General features: G+C 33.1%; 1 protein-coding gene across 2 annotated transcripts in view; it reads left to right on the forward strand.

Annotated features, from left to right (window-relative positions):
* Positions 1 to 11,976, forward strand: part of LOC105490640 (COP9 signalosome subunit 2) — a 46,678-nt gene that overhangs the window by 16,714 nt on the left and 17,988 nt on the right. Inside the window, exons 4-12 of one of the 2 annotated variants that reach the window (XM_011756483.2) lie at positions 772 to 897; positions 2,985 to 3,074; positions 3,196 to 3,273; positions 5,964 to 6,138; positions 6,369 to 6,547; positions 6,666 to 6,718; positions 9,423 to 9,520; positions 10,658 to 10,740; positions 11,456 to 11,514. In XM_011756483.2, coding sequence (XP_011754785.2) covers positions 772 to 897; positions 2,985 to 3,074; positions 3,196 to 3,273; positions 5,964 to 6,138; positions 6,369 to 6,547; positions 6,666 to 6,718; positions 9,423 to 9,520; positions 10,658 to 10,740; positions 11,456 to 11,514 — 941 coding nt within the window. Of the gene's footprint in view, positions 1 to 771; positions 898 to 2,963; positions 3,075 to 3,195; positions 3,274 to 5,963; positions 6,139 to 6,368; positions 6,548 to 6,665; positions 6,719 to 9,422; positions 9,521 to 10,657; positions 10,741 to 11,455; positions 11,515 to 11,976 lie in introns of both variants that reach the window. The other variant, XM_011756472.2, reaches the window with a different exon arrangement.

Below are 11,976 nucleotides of genomic sequence, written 5' to 3' on the forward strand. Positions count from 1 at the left end.
GAGAAAAGAAACAAGTAACTCTTATTGCAGAGCTTCCTGAGGAAGGGATAAAATTACAGGGGAGAATATAGCTAATAACCTGCATAGCAGGTACCCAAGGCATTTGAAAACTTGGATTTTGGTCAAGTGCGGTAGCTGACACCTGTAATCCCAGCACTTTGGGAGGCCGAGGTGGGCAGATCACCTGAGATTGGGAGTTCAAGACCAGCCTGACCAATATGGAGAAACCCTGTCCCTACTAAAAAACAAATAATAATAATACAAAATTAGCCGGGTATGGTGGCACATGCCTGTAATCCCAGCTACTCGGGAGGCTGAGGCAGGAGAATCGCTTGAACCTGGGAGGCGGAGGTTGTGGCGAGCCAAGATCGTGCCATTGCACTCCAGCCTGGACAACAAAAGCAAAACTTCGTCTCAAAAAAAAAAGAAAAAACTTGGATTTTATTTGTGTGTTTTGGCTTACGAATATTTTAGTAGGTTTTATGATTTAAATATGTTGTACAATGACAACTTCTGAAATTTGGAAAATTTAGCAGTTGTACTTGTTTTATAAGCTAACTTTATACATTTGGTTTGAGTAATCTAGTCATTTCAAATTTAAGATAATGTTTATAATGTTCCTGTCATACATAGTTCCTCTTTTACAAAACTATATTAGGAACTATATGAACTACATTTAATTATGTAGCAGTGTATTCTATAACCTTAATCATGTGTACATATTTTAGTACCTAAATTTGCATCTGATAATTCATTTTTCTTTTCTCACAGACAAACTTTCCAGAAATGATGAATAGATATAAACAGCTATTGACCTATATTCGGAGTGCAGTCACAAGAAATTATTCTGAAAAATCCATTAATTCTATTCTTGATTATATCTCTACTTCTAAACAGGTTAGACTCAATTTTCCCCTCTTAACGCTGTCAGTGTGTTTATTATTTATAGTAAGGGCTTTGTTCTTTACAAATGAAAAGACCTAGAACTTCTATTTAAGTAGTTATGCTAGTTATTAGTGTGCTTTAAAAATGATAAGTACTATTTTCCTGGTTATATAACTGATTATATAGTAGTAAAAGGTAATAACTCCAGCTTGATCTCTTTAAATAATTGCTTCAGATACTAAAATCTGTAAACAACTTTTCAGCCTTTTGTTAGACTCCTATACAGTTGCTACCACGGGTCCTTCTAGTGAACTCCATTAACACTTCAGCTAGCCATTCCGAGGTGTTAAATACACTGAATCACAGGTTATTTGTATGGATTTGGTTATATTAAAATCTTTGAGAAGTGCCTGTGCTCTTATCAGTTAGTGTTTGGCATTACTCAACAGGTGCTCAGTAAATGCTTCTGCAAAGGATGGGTGGATAATGAAAGAAGAGCTACTGATGAAAGAAACTAAGAAGGTATTGGGAGTGATAGTGCTTTCATTATGAGTCTAGATTTTGGTTGTTAAGAAAACCAATGATTATTTTATATATTTTTTTGCAAGATAATTTTTAATTGGGTCATTTGGTCTTATCCTTGTAAGCAGTATAGTCCTCAGTTTTAGTTTTTCATCCTTGTACTCTGTGATATTTGGGTACAAGATATAGTCTGTATATCATTTAGTATTTCTTATAATATTTGATATTTTTTGTACTCATGATCAAAGAATGTTCAGATCAAAATCAGCCTCATTTAATGTCTTTTCTAGTAGATGTCATTTTTTTCAGGCAGTTTCTACTCTTTATATTTAAATTTTATGTAATGCAAATAGAGGAAGGTAAACTTACATGTTTTGTTAGAATATTAACACTTAACGACACTAATTCTAGAGTTGTTATATATCGTGGAGCTTTCCTAAAGTGGGGAAATGTTTTCCAACTCTTAAAAACGAGTGTCATCAAAACATATTTGGTACACTGTTTATAAATACTATGCCAGTAATTGGAGCAAGGAGAGGGAATCGAGTGATTTTGAAACTTCAGGACTGCATGCTCTGTGTGCTGTTATATGTAAGGTTTTTGTCTTTTGAAAGTAACAACAGATACTGGGTGGGCGGTACTCAGTTCTATTCAATATGCCATCAGTAGTCACGCATAAACAGATGGTGTTTTCTGAAAATGTGAAATTTTCCTGCTCTTACAGTCCTCTTCTTGACCCAGTTAAGCAGAGAATTAGATATTCAAACAAAGGCAAAGCCAGAAGTAGGGGGAAGAGGGTGGGCAAGGGAACTTAACAAGATGTAAAACAAATAATGATTTCCATGAAAAAATGCCACACAGATTGGTGAATTGGTGGTGATTAGACATAGCTAAAATTATACTAGGCTTTTCTTTCCACACACCTCCATGGTTTACCAGTGACTTAAAAGCTATGCAGTTGAGTTACTTAGTCAGATTTATAGAAGAATTTTGAGGGAAGGAGCTTATTTGTTTCTTCACCAGCATGCTTAGTGTTTGCCACATTGTAGGCTCCAGATAAGGGTTGAGTGAATAAGATATACACTGTTAGTAACAATACAACTAGTTCTATGTACATTTCATTTACTGCTGTTAATATGAAATGAGTGGCTGATCTGAGTGGAGTGGTATTTACAGCTAATTGAGCACAACCAGTTACAGATAACTTTGTTCCTTCTCCACTCCTACTGCTTCACTTGACTAGCTTTTTAAAAAGTAAAATAAAATACAGAATGAATTATTAGTTTGGGAAGGACAAACGTATACTATTACAGCATGAGAACTTACCGCAGTATGTTTATATGGGGAAATATTTTCTGGGTTTTATAAAACAACCGATCATGGCACTTGTAAATTTGGTCTGTATTTTGCTTCAGTTTGTTAATTTTTTGGACTGTAGAAGACATTCAGTAAGATACAGATAGTGTATCTTATGTGTATTAAAGTTCAAAGATGCACTTTTAGTTTGTTCAAATTAACTTTATTAACAGGTACAAATTTGCTGTTTACAATTATAGAATTCTGATTTTTTATGTCAGATGGATTTACTGCAGGAATTCTATGAAACAACACTGGAAGCTTTGAAAGATGCTAAGAATGATAGACTGTGGTTTAAGACAAACACAAAGGTAAAAATTATAATTACTTACACTTTTCTTTTGAAAAGTGGGTGGGTGTTTTTAATAAAGTCTCCTGAAGATACACATCTTCTGTTGAAATCTTGATTTTAATAAGTTTGCTTTCTTGCAGCTTGGAAAATTATATTTAGAACGTGAGGAATATGGAAAGCTTCAAAAAATTTTACGCCAGTTACATCAGTCCTGCCAGGTAGCTTTCCCTTATTTTTTTCTGAGTATTTCTTCATAATAAAAGTATAATGAATAATTATATTCAAAATATTGTTTAGGGATGTTTTTGTTTAAGCATTATCCCAAAAATAATAATTATATTCAAAATATTGTTTAGGGATGTTTTTGTTTAAGCATTATCCCAAAAATAAAATTTAGAAAATAAGTTATAAAATTACCTTTTTTTTTTCTTTTTTTTTTGAGAGAGAGTCTAGCTCTGTCACCCAGGCTGGAGAGTGCAGTGGCGCAATCTTGGCTCACTGCAACCTCTGCCTGCTGGGCTGAAGCAGTCTTCCCACCTCAGCCTCCTAAGTAGCTGGGACTACAAGCGCACACCACCATGCCCAGCTAATTTTTTGTATTTTTTTGTAGAGGTGGGGTTTTGCCGTGTTGCCCAGACTGGTCTTGAACTCCTGAGCTCACGCGATCCACCCACCTCAGCCACCCAAAGTACTGGGATTACAAGCGTGAGCCACCATGCCTGGCCCCTCAATCTTTATTCTTTGTGTAATGAGGTACCAAGTATCAATAAACAAACAGGCCTGTTGTAATACTTGACTATTATATTGATATGTAGTTACATACCCTATGAAAACAGAGCCAGGATATTATAAGCATGTGTAATAAAGATATTTTTATATTCCGATTTATATGAATCCTAGCAGCATTGTCCAACAGAACTTTAAGTGATACTGGGAATGTTCTATATCTGTTGTCCAATATGGTAGCACCAGCTATGTGTAGCTATCAAGCATTTGAAGTACGGCTAGTGTGACAGGTACTGAGTTCTTTATTTTCTGTAATTAATTACTTTAAATTTGAAAAGCCATATAGTCAGGACAGAATGGCTCTATAACTTTTTAACCAGGCTTTCATTTTATATTCCCTGTTTTGTCTTAACCAAATACATCATTTAATACTAGTTTAAATTGAATGTGGAAATACTGCTTTAAGTATTTTTAAACTCTTCCAGTGCCATGTACTATTTTTTTTCCAACCCCTCCCCACCCCCGCCACCATGTAGTATTATTTAAATGATATATGTGTCATTTCTGTGAATGGGAGAAATGATCAAGAGACTGTTCTAAATGAATCACCTGCAGATACTCAATAGTTTTGTAAAGCGGATTAGTCACTTAGGAATGATTTCTTGTCTACACATTGTTAGGATGCTTTAGTCTGATTCATAACCAACTGGAGGTTCAGTTCCCTGTGAAATGGAAATGTTGGAGCAGCCATCTCTGAATGATGGAGGGTCTTTCAGTATGTATATAAGGAATTTGAGAAAATCCTTTGAAGAAGTTTTGCTTTAAGAACGTAAGAAAAATGCTATCAGGATGGTAAATAGCATTATATTACTTAGTACTTTGGTGGAAGTATGTTCAGGGAAAGATTAAGGATACTCTAGATGTATAAATTGTTTTGTATATTGTATGTTTTACTCTGGTTATGATTCATTAGTGAATAATTAAACAGAATTTTAAGTTTGAAGACCCAATAAACAATAAATTTTGGCTTAGTGTGTGTCAGTGTGAGATATTTATGAATATCTTACTGCTGATCATATTGCTATTTTTCATGGCCCACATTTCGTGGGCTGTTGGTCAACTTTAAAGGCATGCTCAAATGCCAGCACCTTTTTGTGATTCGTGTGACGTCCTCCAGGAAAGTTAGTCCCTGTTTCATTCTCCTAGGCACTTGGTTTATGCTTCACCTAGTCATTGTCTTTTATATTGTAATTTATCTACTGACAGATTAATCTTCTACTAGAGTGTGAACTTTTTGAGACCAAGAACCTTGGGGTTTTTAACTTTGTATTTCCCCATGATAGACCAAGCGCCTGGCAGGTGGAAGGGATTTAGGAAGGGCTTTTTACTTGAATAAGTGGTTCTAAAGCAGTTGTGAAGATTTGGGGAAGACAATAATAAATCTCCTAGGTAAAAACATAAACATTAAAACATTTCATACATACAGCAGTCCCCCGACCCCTTATCCACAGTTTGCATTCCTCAATTTCAGTTTCGTGTGGTCAGCTTATTTCCTGTGGTCTGAAAATAAGATATGTTGAGGGAGAGAGAGATCACATTCACATAACTTTTACAGTATATTATTATGTGTTCTATTTTATGATCAGTTATTGTTAATGTCTTACTGTACTTGATTTATAAATTAAACTTAATCATAGGTATGTATGTACAGTAAGTTTTCACTTAACATTGTTAATAGGTTCTTAGAAACTGTGATTTAATGTTGTTTTGTTCAACACCACATTGATGAGGGGAAAAATGATTTCATTGTACATTGTTTTGCTTAAGGTCATGGTTTCCAAGAACCTATCGACAGTGTTGAATGAGGACTTACTATATAGGAAAAAACATAGTACTATACATAGTTTCAGACATCCACTGGAGGTTTTAGAATAAGGAAGGACTACTGTACAAAAAACCTTTGGCTACTTTTTCCTTATCTAATAACTAAAAAGTGGAAAGGATGTGTTAGTTTCTTTTTGGCCATTACAAGTGGCATTCTTAGTACTGTAACTTCCAATTAAAACTTGTGTTGCCTTTCCACATGGAAATAGTATTATAAATGTAAGATTTCCAGGCTAATGCAAGTAAGAATTACTGTCTGAATTCTCTCTTGTCTAAAGTTAAGTATTTGCTTTCCTAGACTGATGATGGAGAAGATGATCTGAAAAAAGGTACACAGTTATTAGAAATATATGCTTTGGAAATTCAAATGTACACAGCACAGAAAAATAACAAAAAACTTAAAGCACTCTATGAACAGTCACTTCACATCAAGTCTGCCATCCCTCATCCACTGATTATGGGAGTTATCAGAGGCAAGTTTGGTTTGGAGAGGGTGGGCAGTGGCATGGGGAAATATCAAAGTGTTTAATTAAACTCTTGCTTTTTAGAACTTCAGTGTATACCTTGAGGCCAGTACTCTTCAAGTTATAGAATTTAAAAACTGAGAGGCACTGAAATAGTTTTCATTTGGCCTTTATGAGGTGGTCAATCTTGTTATTACAGAATGAAAATGTCCTATTTTCTCGTGTCTTATTCTTCACAGAATGTGGTGGTAAAATGCACTTGAGAGAAGGTGAATTTGAAAAGGCACACACTGATTTTTTTGAAGCCTTCAAGAATTATGATGAATCTGGAAGTCCAAGACGAACCACTTGCTTAAAATATTTGGTCTTAGCAAATATGCTTATGAAATCGGGAATAAATCCATTTGACTCACAGGAGGTACGTGTGTTTTAATTGTTAATTTCTCTTATCAGCTATCTGGAAATAAATGTTACTTCTTTTTTTAAAATGTTATTTCTTTGTACATGTACTTAATTTTTTTCTTTACTGTGTTTAGGCCAAGCCGTACAAAAATGATCCAGAAATTTTAGCAATGACGAATTTAGTAAGGTAAGATTTTATATTTCAGTTAAGGTAAATTTCCTTAAAGCAGTTCATAAAGGAGCGAGAGATAAAACTTTTCAGAACTCAGTTGATATTCAACATTTGCCCTTTTGTATTTTCTTAGAAAAGTTTGCAGAATTTTTATTTTCTGAAGTTATTTACATGCTGTTTTCTGTAGCCACAAGATTTTATAAAGCATTCACTACTTAGTTTTCCTATTATCTGTGTGTGTGTCTGTCTGTCTGCGCACACACACATGCACCTGCGTCTTTCAGTGGAAAATTGATTGTGGATGTCTTAAAATGTTATTTCACAATAGTACTGCCTATACCTCTCTTAATCCAAAATGAAATTATGAACTAGTCCAAGATGAGTCAGGAATTTTCAGTAAGACAAGACGGCATAAGCATATTTCTTTACTCATATATTTTCTCAATGACAAGATGGAAGTATTTTTAAAAATGTTTACAATGGATAATTTTCTGAGGTGGAATGTGGGGTGGCAGAAGGGTCGTACTGGTAAGAAACCCAAGATTTATTGAATGATTCGTAATGATGGTTAACCACTGAAGAACCTACCATAGTCAATTAATATTCAACAAAATTATGGAAGATAAGACCAAACAAAAAACCTAGAAGAAAAGGCCCATTTTTGCAAAAGGAATTAGTGAGTAAGAGAAACTTTCCTCCAGGCATAGAATAAATGGAACCCAGGGTTTTTGTGGGTTTTATTCATTAAAAAAGTATAAGAAATTTACCAAGTTTCTTCAGGTCTTTTATTTTAAGTTGTACAGCTGAGTTTTACCACAGCTGGAAAAATGTAGTTAGGGACATAAAGCAGGGCTTTTTTTTTTTCCCAGATATATGTAAATAATTTAGGTGACCAGAAGTTCTATTTATAGTACTTTTTCATTGAACAGAAAATACTATTAGACTGCAAATTATGGGTCACCTACATATAAATTGTATGTACTTGGAGAAAATAACTTATTTCATGATATTAAAGTTCCTGTGTAAAATGTCCTCATTTAACTTTTAAACCTTAATTTTGGCTGCAAAAAAAAAAATAAAAGGGTTTTTTTTAGAGGGACTAAGAACTGTTGGGAATTAAAAACCTTAACTTACCTCTTTAAATCAGTTTCTTTATTGTTTACTACTTTATTTTAAATTGGTTGTTGAATTAGGTTACTTTTAATTATGATGCTTTTAATAAAGATGAAGAAAACTTCATCTTTATTTCAGGTAGTTTATTTCATTCACATTTGGTCACATTAACTAAGAACCAAAGTTGTTTATAATGTTAAATTGCTGAGCAGCAATTTAGAAAGAAATATTGAGGAAAAGCTTTACCCTAGACATTTATATTTTATATAAATTAAATTGGCTAAGTACGTTAAAATTGGTTAAAGGACTGATTTATCAGAACTTTATCTGACTTACATCAGAATATATAATGATATTTATATATTTATTATATCCAACTACTCCAGTGAAGCCACTGTATTGGAACTCAAAACTTATTTTAATGGTAAATTTTGACCCACATGATGTGACCCATGGTGTCCCACAATTTTGTGTAAGATGTTTTTTTTTAAAAACCCCGCTTAAGAAATGGAAGAATGTTTTAGTTAAAATACGTATGTATACAAATATAAATGTTTATGCAAGTGTTTTCAATGCTTGAATATGTCCTCCTATATAGTATATTACAGCAGTGTATTTGGGGTGGGTAAGAAAGTAATGCTTCCTAATTTTATCTTCCTAGTCAGTTGCCAGGAGACTAGAGGAAAATAATTCCTGTTGAAGCACTTGAATCACCTGCCCCTAACATGAAGTTACATTGGGACCCAACAGATGGAAGCACTAGCAGAGGGCGTGCAGAATAGCTGATGATACATATAAAGCAGACAGTGGTGCCATATTCAGAAGGTTGGATTCTTCCTTCTCAGCACCTTTAGCAATCCCCATAGAGCTTTACAGAATTATTTCAATAGGAGATACTAGATACCTCAGAGAATTATGACTATAAATCAGCCTTTGGCCTTCTGCAACAGGGGATTCCATCACTCTTGACTTTGTGTGTACACCTAGTTGGCACTAATTATCTGCCACTGATGTCTCTGCTTTATAGCTCAGTGGGATTTTAAGGTTAGAGAGATTTGAGAAATGTTCCTTTTGAAAATTTTGACAGTTGCTGGTAGCTTTCTAGAATATAAAAGTTAGGAAGCTGCATTTTCTGAATAACCTACACAGAGGATATACTTTCTTATTTGAAAGACACGGCTACACCCGTTCATGTAGTAGTGTACATGAAACCCGGTTCCTTTCATTATGAACAATTGGGAATTAAATGCACAATTTCATTTGGAAACATCAAACATTAAATAGTCGTTAAATGTTTTATTGCCAACTTTTAACAAAAGTAAGATATTGAAGTGATTTTAATTAACTATGTATGAATATAGTGTATAACCCCAAAAGAAGATTTGTTTAATCTTTCTTTTAAAAAACCGAAAGCATGAAAAGGAAATTTATATTTTTTTGGCAGAAGGATATGTGTGCTTGTTTAACTCTGATTTCCATGACAGAAAGTATAACATTATTTAGATTTTTGCATATGAAAATTGAGAAACAGGCTCTTTGAATTATCTGATTTAATACATAACTACTTCATGTTTGACATAATTTACACTTTTTATTTTTCTATTAGTGCCTATCAGAATAATGACATCACTGAATTTGAAAAGATTCTAAAAACAAATCACAGCAACATCATGGATGATCCTTTCATAAGAGAACACATCGAAGGTATGTTCTTTCTGCCAACTGGATTCTATTACTTTCTTTGCTACTGTCAAACAAATGCTTCTTAATGAAGCTGCATGGCATTAAGCTGTTTTTCTTCTGTCTATTGCAAAGTATAGATATGTTTCTAAATGCTGTCATTGGATGGGATATTCCTCAAAATTATGAAGCTGTTTAAAGAAATTAGCCAATTTCATATTAATATAGTCAAGTTTACATATAATGTCCATTTTGTTTAAGGTAACTGTCCCTTTTTTAAAAAATCTAATATAGATGCTGTTGCATGTTTATTATTGATGCTTAGGTTCAAAGTTAATTTTTAGGGTTTATTTTTGACAACAAAAGTTTTGAAAATATCCTGCTATAGATAATGCTCAGATGTATGTACTGTGAAAGATAAGGTAACATTGTGAAGGTTTCATACCAGTAAGTGAATGAGGTTTTTAGCAAGTTATGTTGAATTACCAAAGACTACAATCATCTCTTTGTTCTTGAACCTCTTTTATAGCTCCAATTTTCCCACCTATTATGGAGCTATTTGAAGGTTTTTAAATGACCATTTGGAACTAAATTTCAGATGCATCAGAAGTAATGTTCTGTTGTTCCCCATCTTCCTTTCTCTTTTAATCAACAGACATTTGAAAAGTTCTTGCATGAACCTAGAATGATACTGCAGTTTATAGATATAGAAAAATGTAGAATCTTTGTACATGAATTTCAACCTGGTTTTAAAAAATTTTAAGACAAAACTGGAGGAAATTGTAAACGCATTATATGAAATATAGTACTCTAGGTTTTGAGAGAGTCTGAAACAAGGATCTTGGCTGGCTGATATAAATCAGAGCTTCTTAAAGTATGTTAACTGTTGAGGACAAAGTAGTGTAATATTGAGAAGGCAAGATGATATTTTAGTAGACTGTCAACATCAACAAAATCAAGGAGGTGGGAACAAGAAGTTATGGAATAGGCAGCAATTGATCATACTGTGCATCCATTGACCCAGGTATTTTAAAATCTAAACACTTTATATCCTTGCCAAGCAGGAAAATGTATTTTGAGAAGATAATTAGGGTACATAATGATTCATAAAGATATCATACAAACTTAAATAAAATGTTACTTTAATTTTTTGTCTTTCAGAGCTTTTGCGAAACATCAGAACACAAGTGCTTATAAAATTAATTAAGCCTTACACAAGAATACATATTCCTTTTATTTCTAAGGTACTTACATTCTTGGATTTTAATGGTGTTTATAATTTATAGTTATAAATGCAGTATACCAGTGTTCCATTTATGAGTCCCTCTAACTTGGTAACATTTTATTATAATTAAATTTTTTAAATTAAACATAAGGGCTTTACTTTTAATTTTTTATTTATTTTTATTTATTTTTTAAGAGACAGGGTCTTGCTGTATAAGCTGGAGTACAATGTCTGTTCACAGACACAGTGTGGCACACTATAGTCTTGAACTCCTGACCTCAGGCAATCCTCCTACGTCAGCCTCCTGAGTAGCTGGGACTGGGCTTTACTTTTAATGTGAATTTTTCTGTTTTCTTGGCGTAAATTGAGTTAACAGAAAAGAGCCTCAACATTGTAACAAAGAAATTAGGGATCACTAAATTTCTTTTTAAAGATTCTTTCACCCTCAGAGAAAATTTGTAGGGGAGAGTAGTCGCTAAAATGTATAATTGATGAAGGATTAACTTCAACCACAATAAAATTGTTGTAGGAATATACTTCAGAAGTTAAAAATTTAAGTCTTCATCAGACCTGTGTTCTTGGAGATATTTTGAAGTGGTAATGTAATATGTTTAAAAATCTTCTCTTCACTAATTTTCCTTTAAGTGATAGAAATGAATTAAAATTAGAATGATTATGTAAAATTATGAAGTCTTTAAAGTGTTAATTAGTATATAACAAGTCTTTTGTCTTAGGAGTTAAACATAGATGTAGCTGATGTGGAGAGCTTGCTGGTGCAGTGCATATTGGATAAGTAAGTACTTTACTATTTCTTATCACAAAATGTTTGGTACCATAAGTTTTGAATAATAGTGACAAAGGTAGCAATTGGATTATTGATTATTCATAAAAAGCACCCTTGTATTATGGTTTTCTATTAGAAGAGATATATATGTATGTGTGATGGTTTTTGATGAATGGACATATTAAACACATCTCAGAAAAAGTTCTAAATCATTTTTTCAGAAGAATTTCTTATTATATACAGCCAAAGAATTATTTAATGAATAGTATTTGTATATGTTTTTAAGTATAGGGTATGTGGTACATAACATTTTTGAAATTACATCTTTCTTAAAAACAGTACAGTGCTTAAAGCTTCACAGGTGATATTTGCCTTTGATTAATTGGATAAATCTATGCCTCATGGTTCTTTCAGTGAAACTGATGAAAAATATCTGAAATCTGGTTTCTATCTGGAGTTTGAATAACACAG

Source organism: Macaca nemestrina, chromosome 7 (assembly GCF_043159975.1).
Source record: "Macaca nemestrina isolate mMacNem1 chromosome 7, mMacNem.hap1, whole genome shotgun sequence".
Classification (NCBI taxonomy): Eukaryota; Metazoa; Chordata; class Mammalia; order Primates; family Cercopithecidae; genus Macaca; species Macaca nemestrina.